General features: G+C 40.6%; 1 protein-coding gene across 7 annotated transcripts in view; it reads left to right on the plus strand.

Annotated features, from left to right (window-relative positions):
* AGAP1 (ArfGAP with GTPase domain, ankyrin repeat and PH domain 1) overlaps positions 1 to 15,625 on the plus strand; it is a 329,771-nt gene that overhangs the window by 213,390 nt on the left and 100,756 nt on the right. For all 7 annotated transcript variants that reach the window (XM_082228167.1, XM_082228168.1, XM_082228171.1 and 4 more), the window contains one exon: positions 13,614 to 13,775. In XM_082228167.1, the coding sequence (XP_082084293.1) occupies positions 13,614 to 13,775 (162 nt within the window). The remainder of the gene's footprint in view (positions 1 to 13,613; positions 13,776 to 15,625) is intronic.

Consider the following 15,625-nt stretch of genomic DNA (forward strand, 5'->3'; position numbering starts at 1 on the left):
ATTCAGAATGAAAATGAATGTAGCAGCATGTTCATATCTGAGCTGCTTGATTGCTATTTCCACTTGGTCACATCTTGAGATGGACAAATCTGTTAATCTTTGGTGTCTCGTTTTTCCACTCCTAAGTTCCATTCTCCACATTTCCACAACGGTTTGTAAATTTTCATTAAAATTCATTAATATTTTAGTGCATATGTGTCATAATTGTAGATTCTAACACATTTTTGCAAGCAATTCTTAATGGCTTTTTTGCTAATACATGCATTTTGTGCACTTTCCTCAATTTTGTACACATTTAGTTAGAAAATTGCATTGTAAATTTGGAGAAATTTGAATTTTGAAGGGTAGCTGTGTTTTGGTTCGTATAGTGCTGCATTGTAGTTCACACATTGTTTCTGGAAGTGCAAATTAGGTAGGCTTAAAATGGAAACTTGCGTGCATTACTCCCCTGTCTCTTGTCACACCTTACGCTGTGCTTCCATGATGTTAATGTGGTGGTGCCCTGACTCTGGAATGCTCTCCTCAAACGGCATTAGGCCCCAACCGTACAATATTTTTGGTGCCAGGTTTTATTTGACAGGGCATTTAAACAGACATATTTAGTCTGCATGATTGTTTTACAATATTATTGCTGTCGCTCATTTTTGACATTCCATTATGAATGTTGACGTTTTGTAGATGAATTGGCTTATTTATATCCTTTGTACACCATCTTGAAATCTGTTTGGATGAAGGGCAGTCTAGATATCTTGAAATAAATGCTAAAAAGCAGAAACAGTGTAGAATCATAGAGTTGGAAGGGGTTCCCAAGGGTCATCTAGTCCAACTCCCTGCAATGGAGGAATCTCAACTGAAGCCCCGGCAATGAGGAATCTCAGTGGTAGAAGGGTTGAAAGGTGTGTTTTTCCCCTTATTGGCATCATCTCAACTTGCAGCATCATGTGTGGTTTCCTTCTTTTTAAACCTCACCAGAACAGTGTGGTATGCAACCATGTGGATGAAGAAATCAAGCTAGTCTGGAAGGGTAGAAGAACTGGTTGTGGAGCATTTGTTCCCCAGTAGCAGCTTTACACAGTGCAGCTTTTGAGAGCAGCTCGCCTCCAAAAGCTCACCTCTATCTTTCCCCAAGCAGGCATTGTCATGGAGGAGGGTTTGGGTTTGAGCACAATTAAGAAGCAGGAGTAGGTTTTGCCTGCGTTGATTCTGCTTGCAACAATTTGAGCAAAATGGTGGAGTACTCCGGTTCTGAATTTTTTGCTCCTCTCTAGAGTAGAAAAAAAAGATTCAGAAGCAAGACTGTTTTCATATGTTTACCAATGCTCAAACTTTTTTGTTTTGAAGAAATAACTGAATACTGTACTAAATTGATGGTTTATGCCAAATTCTTAGAAACCAGAAGGGGTCAATGTGGCTCTACCATATCCTAGGATATGATAGTAATTTACTTTGATTATATTCCTAAACTCTGTCATGCTTCCTGCATGAGTGTTACAAGCATGTCTGTCTAATACATGCATACACTAGTGGCCAAAATTGTGGAAACCTTTTGGGAAAAAATTATTTCCGAGGTTTGATGGCTCATAACATGACTTTTTGGGGGAGTAATGCCATAAAATTATATATCAATGGAAAGATAATTTAATGAAGAATGTAATGCAATAACTTTTATGAAGGATTATTTATTACAACAATTGTAGCATTTAAACCATATTTCTGCAGTCTGCTCCGAACAGTCCTTGCACTCAACTTCACATTACAGTGGTACCTCAGGTTAAGAACTTAATTCGTTCTGGAGGTCCGTTCTTAACTGAAACTGTTCTTAATCTGAGGTACCACTTTAGCTAATGGGGCCTCCCGCTGCCGCCGTGCGATTTCTGTTCTCATCCTGAAGCAAAGTTCTTAACCCGAGGTACTATTTCTGGGTTAGCGGAGTTTGTAACCTGAAGTGTCTGTAACCGGAGGTACCACTGTACATTGCGCCATGTTATCTTGTATACACCCAGATGATTTTCTTCTGTCAAGTAGGCACAGTTTCTCAATTCTTCTATCATCACTTGCTGTTGTGCACCTTTTCCTGCCTTTACCAGTCTGATTTTGTAGTGACTGAGTCTCCTTATACCTCTTCAAAAATTTAGAAATGCCACCTTCGGTTAAGTTTCCACTGATTTTTCTTCTAATTTCTTCAAAACTGTAGCCTTGTTCACTTAATAGTAATATTTTACATCGCTTTCTGGGTGCCCAGTCAACTCTGCACCATTTCTTTAATTTTATTACGTTTTACAAGCTCACTAAATGAAAGAACACAAAACCCCCCCAACTTTATAGCAATAACTAATGTCTTCCTCTCAGCTCCAGTACATAACATCTAGCTGAATCCTACTGTGAGCTCACTGGGTCATTGCCAAAACAAGATGACAGCTGATTCGCTCTCTAAACACTCATACTGATTGGCTACATTCAAATGAAGGAAAGCTCCTGCATATCAACCTAAGCAAGTTGTGCTTTCTCTTTTTTTTTATTTTAAATATTTATTAAGGTTTTTAACAGTGTATCACCAAACACATAAAATACCATCACCAAAGTAATACAGACAAAGAAAAAAGGAAAAAAGAACAAAAGAATTAACACAAAGTAGAAAAGATACAACAAAATCAAACGTCCAGAAATCGTATTTCCATAACCTTTCGGACTTCCTCATATCTCCCTTTCCTGCGTTCCCAGTTATAAAGTTATGAGCAGCAATTTATCACCTTATTTCAGCTCTTATTTTGTAGTTTTCAGATATTATGTCTCCAACTTTAGACATTTTTATCAAATACTTAAATACTTAAATAATTAATTTGGACATAATATTAATCCAGATTTCATCTTTGTTCTTAAACATCACCTATTCTCATATTTTTTCAACTAAGTTGCTGGTGCCATGTTGTCTTCTAACCTGCATCTTCTTAACATTCATACAGTTTACAATATTTTTGTAGATAGTCCTTAAACTTTTTCCAGTCCTCTTCCACTGTCTCTTCTCCCAGGTCTTGGATTCTTCCAGTCATTTCTGCCAATTCCATATAGTCTATGCAAGTTGTGCTTTCTCTTTCTGGTTATTTGGCTGTAACTTTTGATAGAATATATATAATTGAACAAACTTCATTGCATTACATTCTTCATTAAAATATATTTCCATTGATATATAATTTTATGGTTCCAGTTACAGATAGGTAGCCGTGTTGGTCTGCCATAGTCAAAATAAAAAAATTCCTTCCAGTAGCACCTTAAAGACCAACTAAGTTAGTTCTTGGTATGAGCTTTCGTGTGCATGCACACTTCTTCAGATACAATTTTATGGTATTACTCCAAAGAAAAGTGGTGTTATGAGCCATCAAACCTCAGAAATACACATTTTCCAAAAGGTTTCCACAAGTTTGGCCACTAGTGTAATTGTTTTTGTACAGGTACAGTACAAGGAGGACCTACTTTAAAAATTGTAGTGTGTTCTTCCCCTGTAGAGAATTCCACTCATGCCTTCTTCCAGTCCTCTGACTACTACATGACACTGGCTCATATAAAACCCTATAAAGGCCTCAAGGATCGCTCCTTGAGCTGTGCAGCTTGTCTCTTCTGTAAGGACACTCTCTTCATAAGATCCATTTGATCCATCCTTAGTTTTGACAATGTGCCTGTTTCCAGCCCACTTGGACTGACACAAACTCCCTTCCTTCAGGTTTCAAACCTGACCACGTGCGCCTGACCAGATCCTTGCTGAGGCTTGACACTGATTTTCCAGTGACATTTTTGCTACACTGTTCAGGAGCATTTTGGGTGTGTGGCCATCCCTCTCTGCATGGGCAGTCTTCTTTAACCAGTATCGCCCAGTCCCATGCCTCTGTTCTTCGCCTCCACTTCCAGCTTCAAAATCCTGGAGAATAAAGGCAATGAATATTTTTTAAATGCCTTGGGCAGCTTCTCTCCAGTCTGCAGCCACACATCACAAGGAATCACGCTGGCTTGCTTCTCCTTCCCTGCTGTACATCCAAGGCTGACCCAAAACATTTGGCCACTGAGGAGGATCCCAGAATGGCATCTCCCCGCCCCTCAAGGAGAGAAGGGGTGAGGGAAGATCTACATCAGGAACAAGGTACGAAGAAAAATCTTCATTAGGATCTGCTGCCCTACTGAATCATGCCGCCTGAAGCAGTTGCCTCACCTTGCCTCATGGATGGGCTGGCCCTGTGTACAACCATGTTGAATACTGCAGGAACCCAGCACTCCAAAGTTATCTCTTGAGGGATGCAGAGAGCAAACCCATTTGCACAGCTTTTGCTGGTGTCCTGGCACCAGTGCTGAGCTCTGAACCACCTCAGAAGGTCCTGGCTGGCTGCCCAACTTGGGCAGGGGGTGCATGTAAAAATTAAAAAAAATCAGTGTGCATACATTTTTTGATTTTTTTACCATGCACATGGTGGCTTAGAACACATGATACGAAATGCCTTATGCATTTGTATGTATTCCACAAAATCATGTTGAAGAATAAAAATATGGTGAGAGACACTGGTCCTATACCGTCGTTTTATTTTGTATGCTCCAGGTTAATCACCAAGATATGAGCAGTAAAACATTTTTGCTCTCCTTACACTTTCTCTTCCTTGAACATAGGAGATACTATTCTTACCGAGGTGATTATTGCTTCTTAAGCCTTGAGATTGTGAATGTTCTCTATATCTGGCCTTCATGAACACATCCAAGGGAGATCTGACCTTTCAGGTGAAAGGTTGCTCTGCAGTTGAAACAGCACCAAACTTAGTACTTACAAAGTAAGATGAGTCTGACACTGTTATCTCCAGAAATCTGAGAACATTACATTGCTCTTTTTTTATAAGCTGTCTGTTTGTCTGACTTTAACTACAAGATAGTTCTTCATAACTCAAACTGTTGGATTTTGACAGATAAGACAGATGGTAAAATACCTTCATTCTTCAATTTGTATATTGTCATTTGTGAAAAATTAAAAACCACTGTCTGAGTTGACACCACTTTTAGAAGTGCAGTAGTCCTCACTGGAGTGATTTTTATGACTTTTGCTGTTGTTGTTTAAGGATGATAGTATTTTATTTTGGCCTGAATATGGTCTTCATAGGCCTTTCACTTTAAAAAGCAGAGACATCCGTATAGTTAAAGCCATGGTTTTCCCAGTAGTGATGTATGGAAGTGAGAGCTGGACCATAAAGAAGGCTGATCGCCAAAGAATTTATGCTTTTGAATTATGGTGCTGGAGGAGACTCTTGAGAGTCCCACGGACTGCAAGAAGATCAAACCTATCCATTCTTAAGGAAATCAGCCCTGAGTGCTCACTGGAAGGACAGATCGTGAAGCTGAGGCTCCAATACTTTGGCCACCTCATGAGAAGAGAAGACTCCCTGGAAAAGACCCTGATGTTGGGAAAGATGGAGGGCACAAGGAGAAGGGGATGACAGAGGACGAGATGGTTGGACAGTGTTCTCGAAGCTACTAACATGAGTCTGACCAAACTGCGGGAGGCAGTGGAAGACAGGAGTGCCTGGCGTGCTCTGGTCCATGGGGTCACGAAGAGTCGGACACGACTAAACAACAACAGGCCTTTCACCAGGAAGGACAGTCTTCTTGACATATGGCTAATATTATGCGTCCAAAGCTAGAATTTTATAACTTTTACTCCAAGAAACATTATTGTTCACCTTAGCTCCTACATAATTAAAAAAATACTTATTTCAAAATTTTAGAACATTGGAAAAAATCATAATAGAAAATTCAATTTAAATGTCTACCAGGATCTCTACCAGTGAACTTGACATTTACACCACAGCACTCGTGTGTAGCAGCCAATATGGTACCAATGGGGTGAGCCATTCAAATGCCTCATAATCTGCCTAAAGTTTCTTCCATACAACTGGAAGCTAAAAATACATTAAATCAACTGGGACTGCAATCAAATAAAGACAAACAACTGGGAAGTAGGCAGTGGAGAAGAAGACACAGAACTCAAAGAAGGAGACTGTCATCAAATGTGGAGTAGAAGGGCAGGAAAAACAAGATGACACCTTTAAAAAAACCAAAAACCCACAACGTCAAAAACAACACAGAGATTGCTTCTTCTCTGCTTGAGGCCCCACTTCAGCTACCAACTATAAAAGTTTGACAGGGAGGGGATTAATGTTTTCGTCCCCCAATTTCAGCTTAGTGCATGAGCATTTGGCTCCCGAAGGAAGAGACAGACAATTCCACTCTCAACCCTAGGTGTAGGAGTTAGTCTTTTGGGGAAGGTTACAGGGATTAGGGATGGGGAGGAGAGTTTGAATATTGAAATTAATCCCTTTTGGAGTTAAGACTATCTTTATTTTGTGCTGATGGAATATGATAATAACACTGAAATCACTATGATGCATAATAGATTTATTGCTGGGTATATGATCTATAATTTTAATTTAATTTATTGCATTTATATACATTCCTTCTTCAAAAGATCTCAAGCGGTTCATAGAATAAAATACAAGATAAAACACAAGTAAATAATTAAACCAAATAATATCCCCCGTGCCACAGACACATTCCAAAGGCTATAGGATATTAATCAGCCAAAGGCATGGTTGAAGAAAAACGTTTTTGCCTGACACATAAAAATATCTATTGAAGGTGTCAGGCAAACCTCAATGGGGAGAGGATTTCACAAATGGGGAGCTGCCACAGAAAAGCCCAGTTCTCGTGTTGCCACCCTCTGGACCTCTTGTGGAGGAGGCACTTGAAGAAGGACCTCCAATGATGAATGCAGAATCTGGGATTATTTATATGGGGAGAGGTTGCACTCCACACCACCAAGGCCACCTAAGCGACAGCAGAGGATCCAGGAGTACCCGCAAGGTGTGCATGCTCCTTCAGAGGCAGTGTAACCCCATCAAGAAAAGGCCACCTCCCAGCCATCTAGTCTAGGGAACTGCCCTCTAACACAGGCATAGGCAAACTCTGGCCCTCCAGATGTTTGGGACTACAATTCCCATCATCTCTGACCACTGGTCCTGTTAGCTAGGGATGGTGAGTTCCAATCCAAAAAATTCCAGTCTTTAACCAGACTCACCAGGAATCATTAAATCAACATTTACTCTAGCAGAAATTCAAACTGGGGGCAAAAATGTGTCACATAGAAAATGGAGTAAGCTTGTTTTTTCCTGCTCTGGAGGCTAGGACTTGATCCAATGGATTCAAGTTACAAGAAAGGAGATTCCAACTAAACATATGGAAAGACTTTCTGACATTAAGAGCTGTTAAACAGTGAAATAGACTCCCTTTGGAGGTGGTGGACTCTCCTTCCTTGGAGGTTTTTAAGCAGAGCTTGGATGGCCATCTCTCATGGATGCTTTACCTGAGATTCCTGCATTGCAGGGGGTTGGACTAGATGACCCTTGGCATCCCTTCCAACTATGATTCTATGGTAAAATAGCTTTATTGTATGTATGTGGTGTTACATTCTTAAAGTTTAATTGGCAGATTTACAAGCTACAAAACATTTCCAGATATGCATTTAGTAAATTGTTTTCCTTATCCATAGCGAATCTTCCTTTTTATTTACTAAGAATTAGTAGTTATTGTTTGCCTACTTGGTGTCTTTCTAGTTTTGACCACAGAGCTTGGGGTGCAAGGTCACGATTCATCCCTTAACCTGCAGAATGCAGCACTTCAAAAAGTAGAAGGAAGCCTGCATACTAAATCTGATGCTGTGTCCAAATAGATCTTTGAATATTAAAGCTCAGGTGAAGCAGAGAGATGGGGGCTTCCTGCCAATGGAGGAAAATCTCTCTTGTCAAGTGGTGGCCAGACCCCATAATTGGTTGGAATTGATACTTAACTTGATAATCATAGGCTTGCTACCTACAGCCTGCACTAAGATAGGAAATGACACACTGCATGTGAATCTCTTAGCAGGGTTCGTGTAGTAAAGGTTATGAATACTTGCATGAGAACCAGAAAATATTAAATGTCTTTCCTGTAAACCACCACCACCACCACACTATATCTCACATGAACAGAAACAAAATCCTAAAGTTCCGGATGAATAGATAACGGAGATGAGGAACATCTTTGGTTCTACTTGGTTTAAATCCATAGTAGTTTTGGTCTTTACTTCCTCTAGCAAATTAGACACTCATAAAAATGGTACAGAAGCTAAATCTCATTCCCAGTTATGAAGATAAAGTAGCTTTAGTATCACTTTACCAGAAGTTGTTCAAGGAGACATTTTCCTTGCTAACAATTAAGCCATTATTTAGGCCTGGGTGATACACAAGAGTAAGGCCTGCTTTTTAAAGTTCTATTCGTAATTTAAATTGCCCCATCTTTTTGTGGTTCACGTGATTTTATAATTGATCTGATAGTGGTGTTTGATTTTGTCTTGGTTATTTTTATTTCTGTGCTGTTCAGTAGAAGAAAAGCAAGATAGAAATATCAAATAGGATCATGGGCAGGTATCCTGTTGGCAGTGATTATTCATTAGCATGCATTTGCTCTTTAGAGGGAATTGTAGAAAGATGGCACTAGCTTCCAAACTTTGAGGCTGCAGGAGGAATTTAAAGAGGTGCTGCCTTGGTAGCTATGTAAATATCTGGAGACAAGTTGGGGAGTGAGGAGAGCAGTTTTGTTAGGAGTTTATTGAAATATGCACACCCACGTACTGTATTCCAAGGATCAGTGTCAAGACGTATAGGGTTCCATGTGCAAATTAAAGAATGCCCTATTAGGGCATAATTCTCTCAAAAAAATTAAGAGGGTATGGAGGGACAGTGGAGCTGGGGGTTCGGGTTCGGGTTCAGGTTCTGCCCCCACTGTTGTGTACTCTGCTAGCCCCACCCTTCCTGCTGCCCACAACTCAGGGTTTTGTCTGTAAAAGTGAAGCCCATTGCAGGGAATCGCCCATCCAACTTTAATTTGAAAATCACCTTGCCCATTCTAGTGGGTGATCAGCTACACTAAAAAATTTGCAGGTTGTCTCTGTCTGCACATGTGCATTTCCTCAAATGTTGCAGTCAAGGAAATAGCTCCAGAGATCTGTGTTTGTGGTGTTTTCTGGCTTAGGAAATTGATCCCATTTAATCCTTTAAGCCTAAAACAAACCAGTATTGGAGTGTAAGAGTTCAGTGAATTCAGTGTAGAACCTTGCTTTAAAATGTTTGTGTAACTGTTCCACTGTTTACAATATCTGCATGATAATATGCTTAAAATGTAAAAGTCATTGAACAAGACCACTGATCTATATAGCATAGTGGGCTCCAACATGGCAGCTGCAGTTTGTCACTTTCTTAGATCACAACGTTGTTATACTTTATTTAAGATGACCTTGTTTTTAGCCTGCTTTTTAGCAGATCCAGCTGGAGCTGATAAACTTGTGTTTGGTATATCCAGTTGGCTGTACAGATCTGCCCATAACGCCTGTTCTAAAAATTAAAAATGTGGTGGTTGAAATTTTATTGTTTGGGAACAATTTTTGATTAAATAGTATGACATTGTAAAACTCACGTGTTGTAGCTCCCCTAGAGAGGTTCTTACGTGCAGGGAAAATATCCTTTTAAGAAACCATGGCACAATGAATTCGTGATAAGTCTTCCTGTGCCAGATTGACATTTAACCATAGAAGTTGGTTGTCCTAACTCATTTTGGCTAGTAATATGTCCATCACCCTTGCTAAGATGCTAAGATATCTAAGGATGAAGTATATGCCTCTGTTCTTTGTATGACAAGCCTCACTGCAAATCCCATTGTCCTTGCTATCTAAAAGATAGCAGTAACAATCATATCTGATTTCCTAATGGGGTGTTGATGCACAAGTTATTTGTTACTAGCTGTATAACAAATACTCTAGTGCAACTATAATTAGTCATGTGACAAAGACAGATGAGAGCAGAAGCAGCAAAGTAGACTGGGAAGTGCTGGGACTGTACAGTGGTGCCTCGCAAGACGAAATTAATTCGTTCCGCAAGTTTTTTCTTCTTGCGAGTTTTTTGTCTTGCGAAGCACGGTTTCCCATAGGAATGCATTGAAAAATCAATCAATGCATTCCTATGGAGACCATCCGGGGACAGAAGGGAAGTGCCGCGCGCCTTCCCCTCTGTCCCCAGACCTGTTTAAAGCAAGGGGCGGCGGGGAGAAGATTGCTTCTCCCCGTTGCCTGCCCCGCAATCTCCGGGGACAGAGGGGAAGGCGCGCACCTTCTCCTCTGTCCCCTCTTTTGAAGCAAGGGGCGGAGGGGAGAAGATCGCTTCTCCCCGTTGCAGCCCCTTGGTTCAAAAGGGGTCCGGGGAGATTGCGGGGCTGGCAACGGGTTCAGATTTCAGTCAGAGTCAGTCTACCTCAGTTGTGAGCAGAGTTGGCGTGTAATCTCAGTCAATCTGTTTACGCTGCACGTCATAATTAAGGACACATATTTTGGCTTTAAGCTTGTATGGAGATACTGATAACCAAAGGCACAACTAGAAGGCTCAACATTCCATATTTCTGTCAGTATCCTGCTGCTCATTTTTAAAAAATGGCTTTTATCATACATTTTTGCACGAATTTCCAATTTTGTTTTGTTTCTCTGGAGGTTTACACTCCTCTAATTTCACGTGTTTCCTGGTGTCTGCTCACCCTGGTGTCTGTGGGTGGTTACAAATCTGAGAGAATTAGTGAAGGAAGGTGATACTTCATTTCTGAATGGTCACAGAAAACCCTCTGGAAATGAAGGGCAGCAGAGAAATAATTGTTTGGTATATTTTTGTCTTGTTCCTGTTTTGTTTGGGAGTCTATATTCCTGAACCCTTATAAATCTTAACCCAGGCAGCCTAATTTTTTGTTTTTTAAAAAATTGCTAGTGAGCATAATGTAGCTATAAATCCTGAAACTGATGACCATCATCAGAAAAGCTGCCTGTAGCTGCCATTAGTAGCTGCTGAGCTAATGATGGGCTGGGCAGATAATCATATGAAAGTTAATTGTAAGGTTTGATATGGCATCTTGTCAGCAGAGATAAGTTGTCACGTTTTCCACTTGAGCTGAAACTAAATGATTGTAAAATAAGTTATGAGTGTCCTTGGGCCTGTCTGCCAGAATGATGGCTAAGAATACATTCCTGGCCCATCAGTCTCAAGAAGCCGGTTTGATATTTATGCGAACTGAATGTTATTTTATTCTCCCTCTAGTCATGCTTGCCAGCTTCCCGAGTGAAAAGTGAAACTGCTTCTTTGACTCATACATCAAGTACTGAAGCTCAAATGTTGCACAGATTGTTATTATTATTGTTATTACTAGTGTTATATATATTTTTGAGGGTATGCATTGAACATTGATGCTCGATTAGGAAGAACTAATGGCTGAAATTGAACATACAGGATGGCTAGAGAACAGCCCATCTCAGCTCAGTGCGTTTTATGAGTTCTAGTGCTTCTGTCAAAGCTGGTTAGGCTGTGGAGTAATGAGGCGCTTGTTTCTTTTTAATTTGGTATGCTTCTTATATTTAATAGTAGCAGCCGTGGTCATCTGTTCTCACATTCAGTAATTGATACCAAATAAAATGTGTTATTTGTATTCAGTCAGGGGTATAAAATTGTATGCAGTGAGTTGAAGCTAGAACTCCTTTACAATTTTCAAGAGGTCACTTTTCAGTTTGAAGAATAAATTCCTTGTCAAGGAAGCATAGTAGTCAGAAATGGGGAAAGCGTGCATGTAAGCCTAGTGGACTTTAGTGGCTCATATTTTAAAGCAGACAAATGCAAAGTAACCTAGAATACTGGAAACTAGAATGCTCTGTGTTAATAGAGAAACAATGAAATCCTAGTTCTACACCCCAGATTCACATTTCTTTTTCCAGATGAGGAGGGAAGCAAATACCTCAGGCTCTCTTCACTTTAGAGCTGTTTGACCCAGGAACAGCACACTATTATCTGAAAAGCATTGTACATCATAAAGACTTGCAGCAGCAAGTTCATTTTTCAGTCGGCCCTTCGCTAGAGAAGTTTTGTGTTGCTGCTGTAGGATATAAGGAGTGATCAGGCTTAAACAGATTCCTCTACATGAACCTGTGCTTGTCGATGAATTAAATGAGGCTAATGCAGGAATATCAAAAGAAGATAATACCCACCTCTTCCGTTTTAATAACAGGAAGGGTTCTGTGTTCAATTGAAGCATCATTTCAGTTCACTATATCTTAAATGGAGTTTAATATCACTTTTCTTCTCTCGGCACCTTATATATAGATACATAAATTAAAAATGTAGCAATATCAAAATATGACACAAAGCAATATTATGAATGTCAAGCAGAGGAAAGGAGAAAATGGCTTGTAAAAGAGTATTTATTGGGTCAGTTAAGAGATTGATTTGGTGTGAAATAGTGTTCCACATTATGTTTTTGTAGGACAAATGCAGGTGAAGTGCCAATTCTCAGGCAGTCAGGATTCAGATTGCTCCTCTGGATAATATCAGGCCTAACAGGTCTTTGCCAGACAGGTGGGAGCTTCCATGCCCCTGTTTCATCCGCTTTTAAGTAGTGAAGGCATTGATATAGGTAGCTGTAACCAAACACGAGAAGGGGAGAAGGATGCCCAATGTTCAGAGAAGCAAAAGGAGAAAAAATAGTGACTTCAAGGAAGAGCCACAATTTAGTGGTAGAACACATGCTTTGTATGTCGAAGGTCCTGGGTTCAACACCTGACACACTTAGACAGGGCTAGGGAAAGACGGCTGCCTGGCATCCTGGAAAGCCAGTGCCTATGAACTAGATAGACCCAGTGGACTTTGCACACATCCCAATGAGCCACAGCAAATGGCTCTCCCCCTGGCCTGCGGGGTTTCCCCATGGTGTTTTCCACACCTACAACATCTGTGCAGTTCAAGCAAGCCACACTACAGCTCACTGTGTTCTCTGAAACTAACCATTTGCTTGAAACAAACTAAGCAGAGTAGCTGGGGCAACCCAACCAGATGGGCGGGGGGTAAATAATAAACTTATTATTGTTATTTGATTTGGATGGCACATCAAGCCCATACTATGGCTTGTTCGAGCCATTGGGATGGATGGATGGGCAGTGGGGAAAAGCCACACAGGGACCAGTGCAAGAGGGAGGAGGCACAATTAAAACATGGTTTAATGCACACTATGGGCTATAGTATTGTATCTTTTTCACATGTTTTGCTGGCAATCCAGTATATTTGTGCAGCTGATTATTCCTGCCTTAGTGTGGAACCTTACATATGTCCATATTGAAATTCATTTTGCCCATACTGTCGGGGGAAATACCTATCATCATAGAATTGTAGAGTTGCAAAGGACTACAAGGATAATCTAGTCCAACCTCCCTGTAATGCAGGAATTACATTAGCCCAACATGGGACTCAAACCCACAACCCTGAGAGTCTCCTGGTCTCCTGATTGAGCTATCTCAGTGTCATCTTCTGAACATTAAGAAGCTTTGAGTGAAAATTTTGATTTTTTAAAAAACTGGCTGTAATCAGGTTTTTTTTAATAAAAATCAAATATACAAATGCTTGGTTTCTGCTTTTTGTTGAGAAAAAGAGATGTACCTTACCTCATGTTTTATTTTTGTTCCCTGTTCTGATTTACAGATACCGGCTTGGGAGATTCTGTGTGCTCCAGTCCAAGTATATCTAGCACCACAAGTACTAAGCCGGACCCTCCTCCTTCTCCTCATGCAAACAGAAAAAAGCATCGCAGGAAGAAAAGCACAAGCAATTTTAAAGCTGATGGTATCTCAGGCAGTGCCGAAGGTATCTATTTTATATTTTCACGAGGTACAAACACTCTGTTTTGACACATCTGAAGTAGTTTTCATGTGGGCTTGGACTTAGGTTTGGGGTTTTTTTGGAGGGGCAGTGTTTACTGCTTGCTTGCTATAATGTCTTAATGATAGTAAAAAGTAAATCTTTCCTACCATTTTTTGGAGACTAACCATCTTGTAAATGTAGTTGACCAGTTTTCATTTGCAGTCCTATACCTACTTTACCTAACAACTGAGAGCAGGATTATGTTGAAATCTCGTGATTTTATTCCAAGAAATACTTTTGTGTCATGCCATATTTTTTCTGTTAAGTAATTTTTGTTTTTATGTTTTCCTGTGAGTTTTATTCATGTTGCTGCAAGCTAACTTTATTCAACAAATTAGTCAAGAAATTGCTTGTGTCATGATTATGTTGATGGGAACAGCTTTCTTGGGTAACTTAAGAGTGTCTCTAGAAGTGGGTCAGTTCTGTGAGCAACTGCTCTCTCACACAGTCATTTAGGATATCTAGAAAAGTTTCCTCTTTCTGGTATTTGGAGCACACACTTACCTGTCTGCTTGAGAGTCACCTTTTGCTACAATTGTTCTTTTGGATGCCTCTTTGATTTCATTGTCCATCTCAATATCATCCTGAACATTTTGGTCTGGGGGATTCACAGTATTAAATAACTCTTGGCGCCTGGTATCGCCACCAGCAATAATTCCGTGGAGGAGTCAGCACCTTTTGGTATTTCTTCCATTTAATTTCATTCATTAGGCTTATGGACTTTATGAGCAACACTACTGGCCTTAGAGCAGGGGTCTGCAACCCGCGGCTCCGGAGCCGCATGTGGCTCTTTTACATCTTTGCTGCGGCTCCGGGGTGGATACTAGCGAGGGGAGGAAGCGCATTGTGCGCCCCGACACTCCTCACTGTGGCGGGCGCTGTACTGGCTGTGACGTCACATGAGGGCGGTGCGTGCGTTAGTAACACACCGTCCCAACGTCACCTTCCCACCCGCTGTCAGATCGTGGCTCCAGAGATATATTTGTTTTAAATGTCGCAGTGGTTTTGTGGCTCCCAGTTGTTGTTTTTTCTTTGGAAATGGGTCCAAGTGCCTCTTTTTGTCTTAAAGTTTGCGGACCCCTGCTCTAAGGCCAAGCACTTCAGTTCCCCAAATTGATTTGGGGGCTTCTAGCAATAGTATATAAACATTAGTGTATCTCTCCAAATGTCTTTGGCACTTGTTTTTAGTCTACGGTGCTTTGAATTCTCTATAAATTGCTAGTATATGTCCCTGCATTCTCAATACCTACTTCTCCTATTTAAACAAGCATACATTTTTTTTACCTTCTTTCATCTTTGGCGGAAGATTGATTTTAAACTGGACCCTCCTCAGCTCCGGCAGCTTTCCCTCAGGAACTGGTTTTAAAACTGCTCTGCCCCCCTTTTAATGCTAAAAGTGGCAGCAGTCTGCTTCAGTCTTGACTTAAGTAGATTCCATCCCATTTGTCTAAGCTTGGCAATGTTCCGAGGACCAGGAGCTCATTGCACAATGTGGTTTCTGTTCAGCAGGCAGATGGCTATACCTGCAACAATCGGTGCAACGCACTGGAATGCCCTCACTCCCTTGCTGGCTTTTGCATATGTCTTTTTGTAATTTATGGAGTTAATGTACTTATGAGCTTGGTATTTGCTAGGTCAAAGGGCTGAACTCACACAATTGCTTAACTTGCCCAATAGCTTAATATTTTGTCACCTGCTTCATTGCTGTGCAGTTCCATATGTATATACCTTGCTAGCTTTCCCTAGCTGCTAATGCAGGCAATGAGATCAGGCAGTTTGGCTCAAATTCCAAA

The sequence above is a fragment of the Podarcis vaucheri genome (assembly GCF_965113315.1).
Source record: "Podarcis vaucheri genome assembly, chromosome: 1".
NCBI classification, from domain to species: domain Eukaryota; kingdom Metazoa; phylum Chordata; class Lepidosauria; order Squamata; family Lacertidae; genus Podarcis; species Podarcis vaucheri.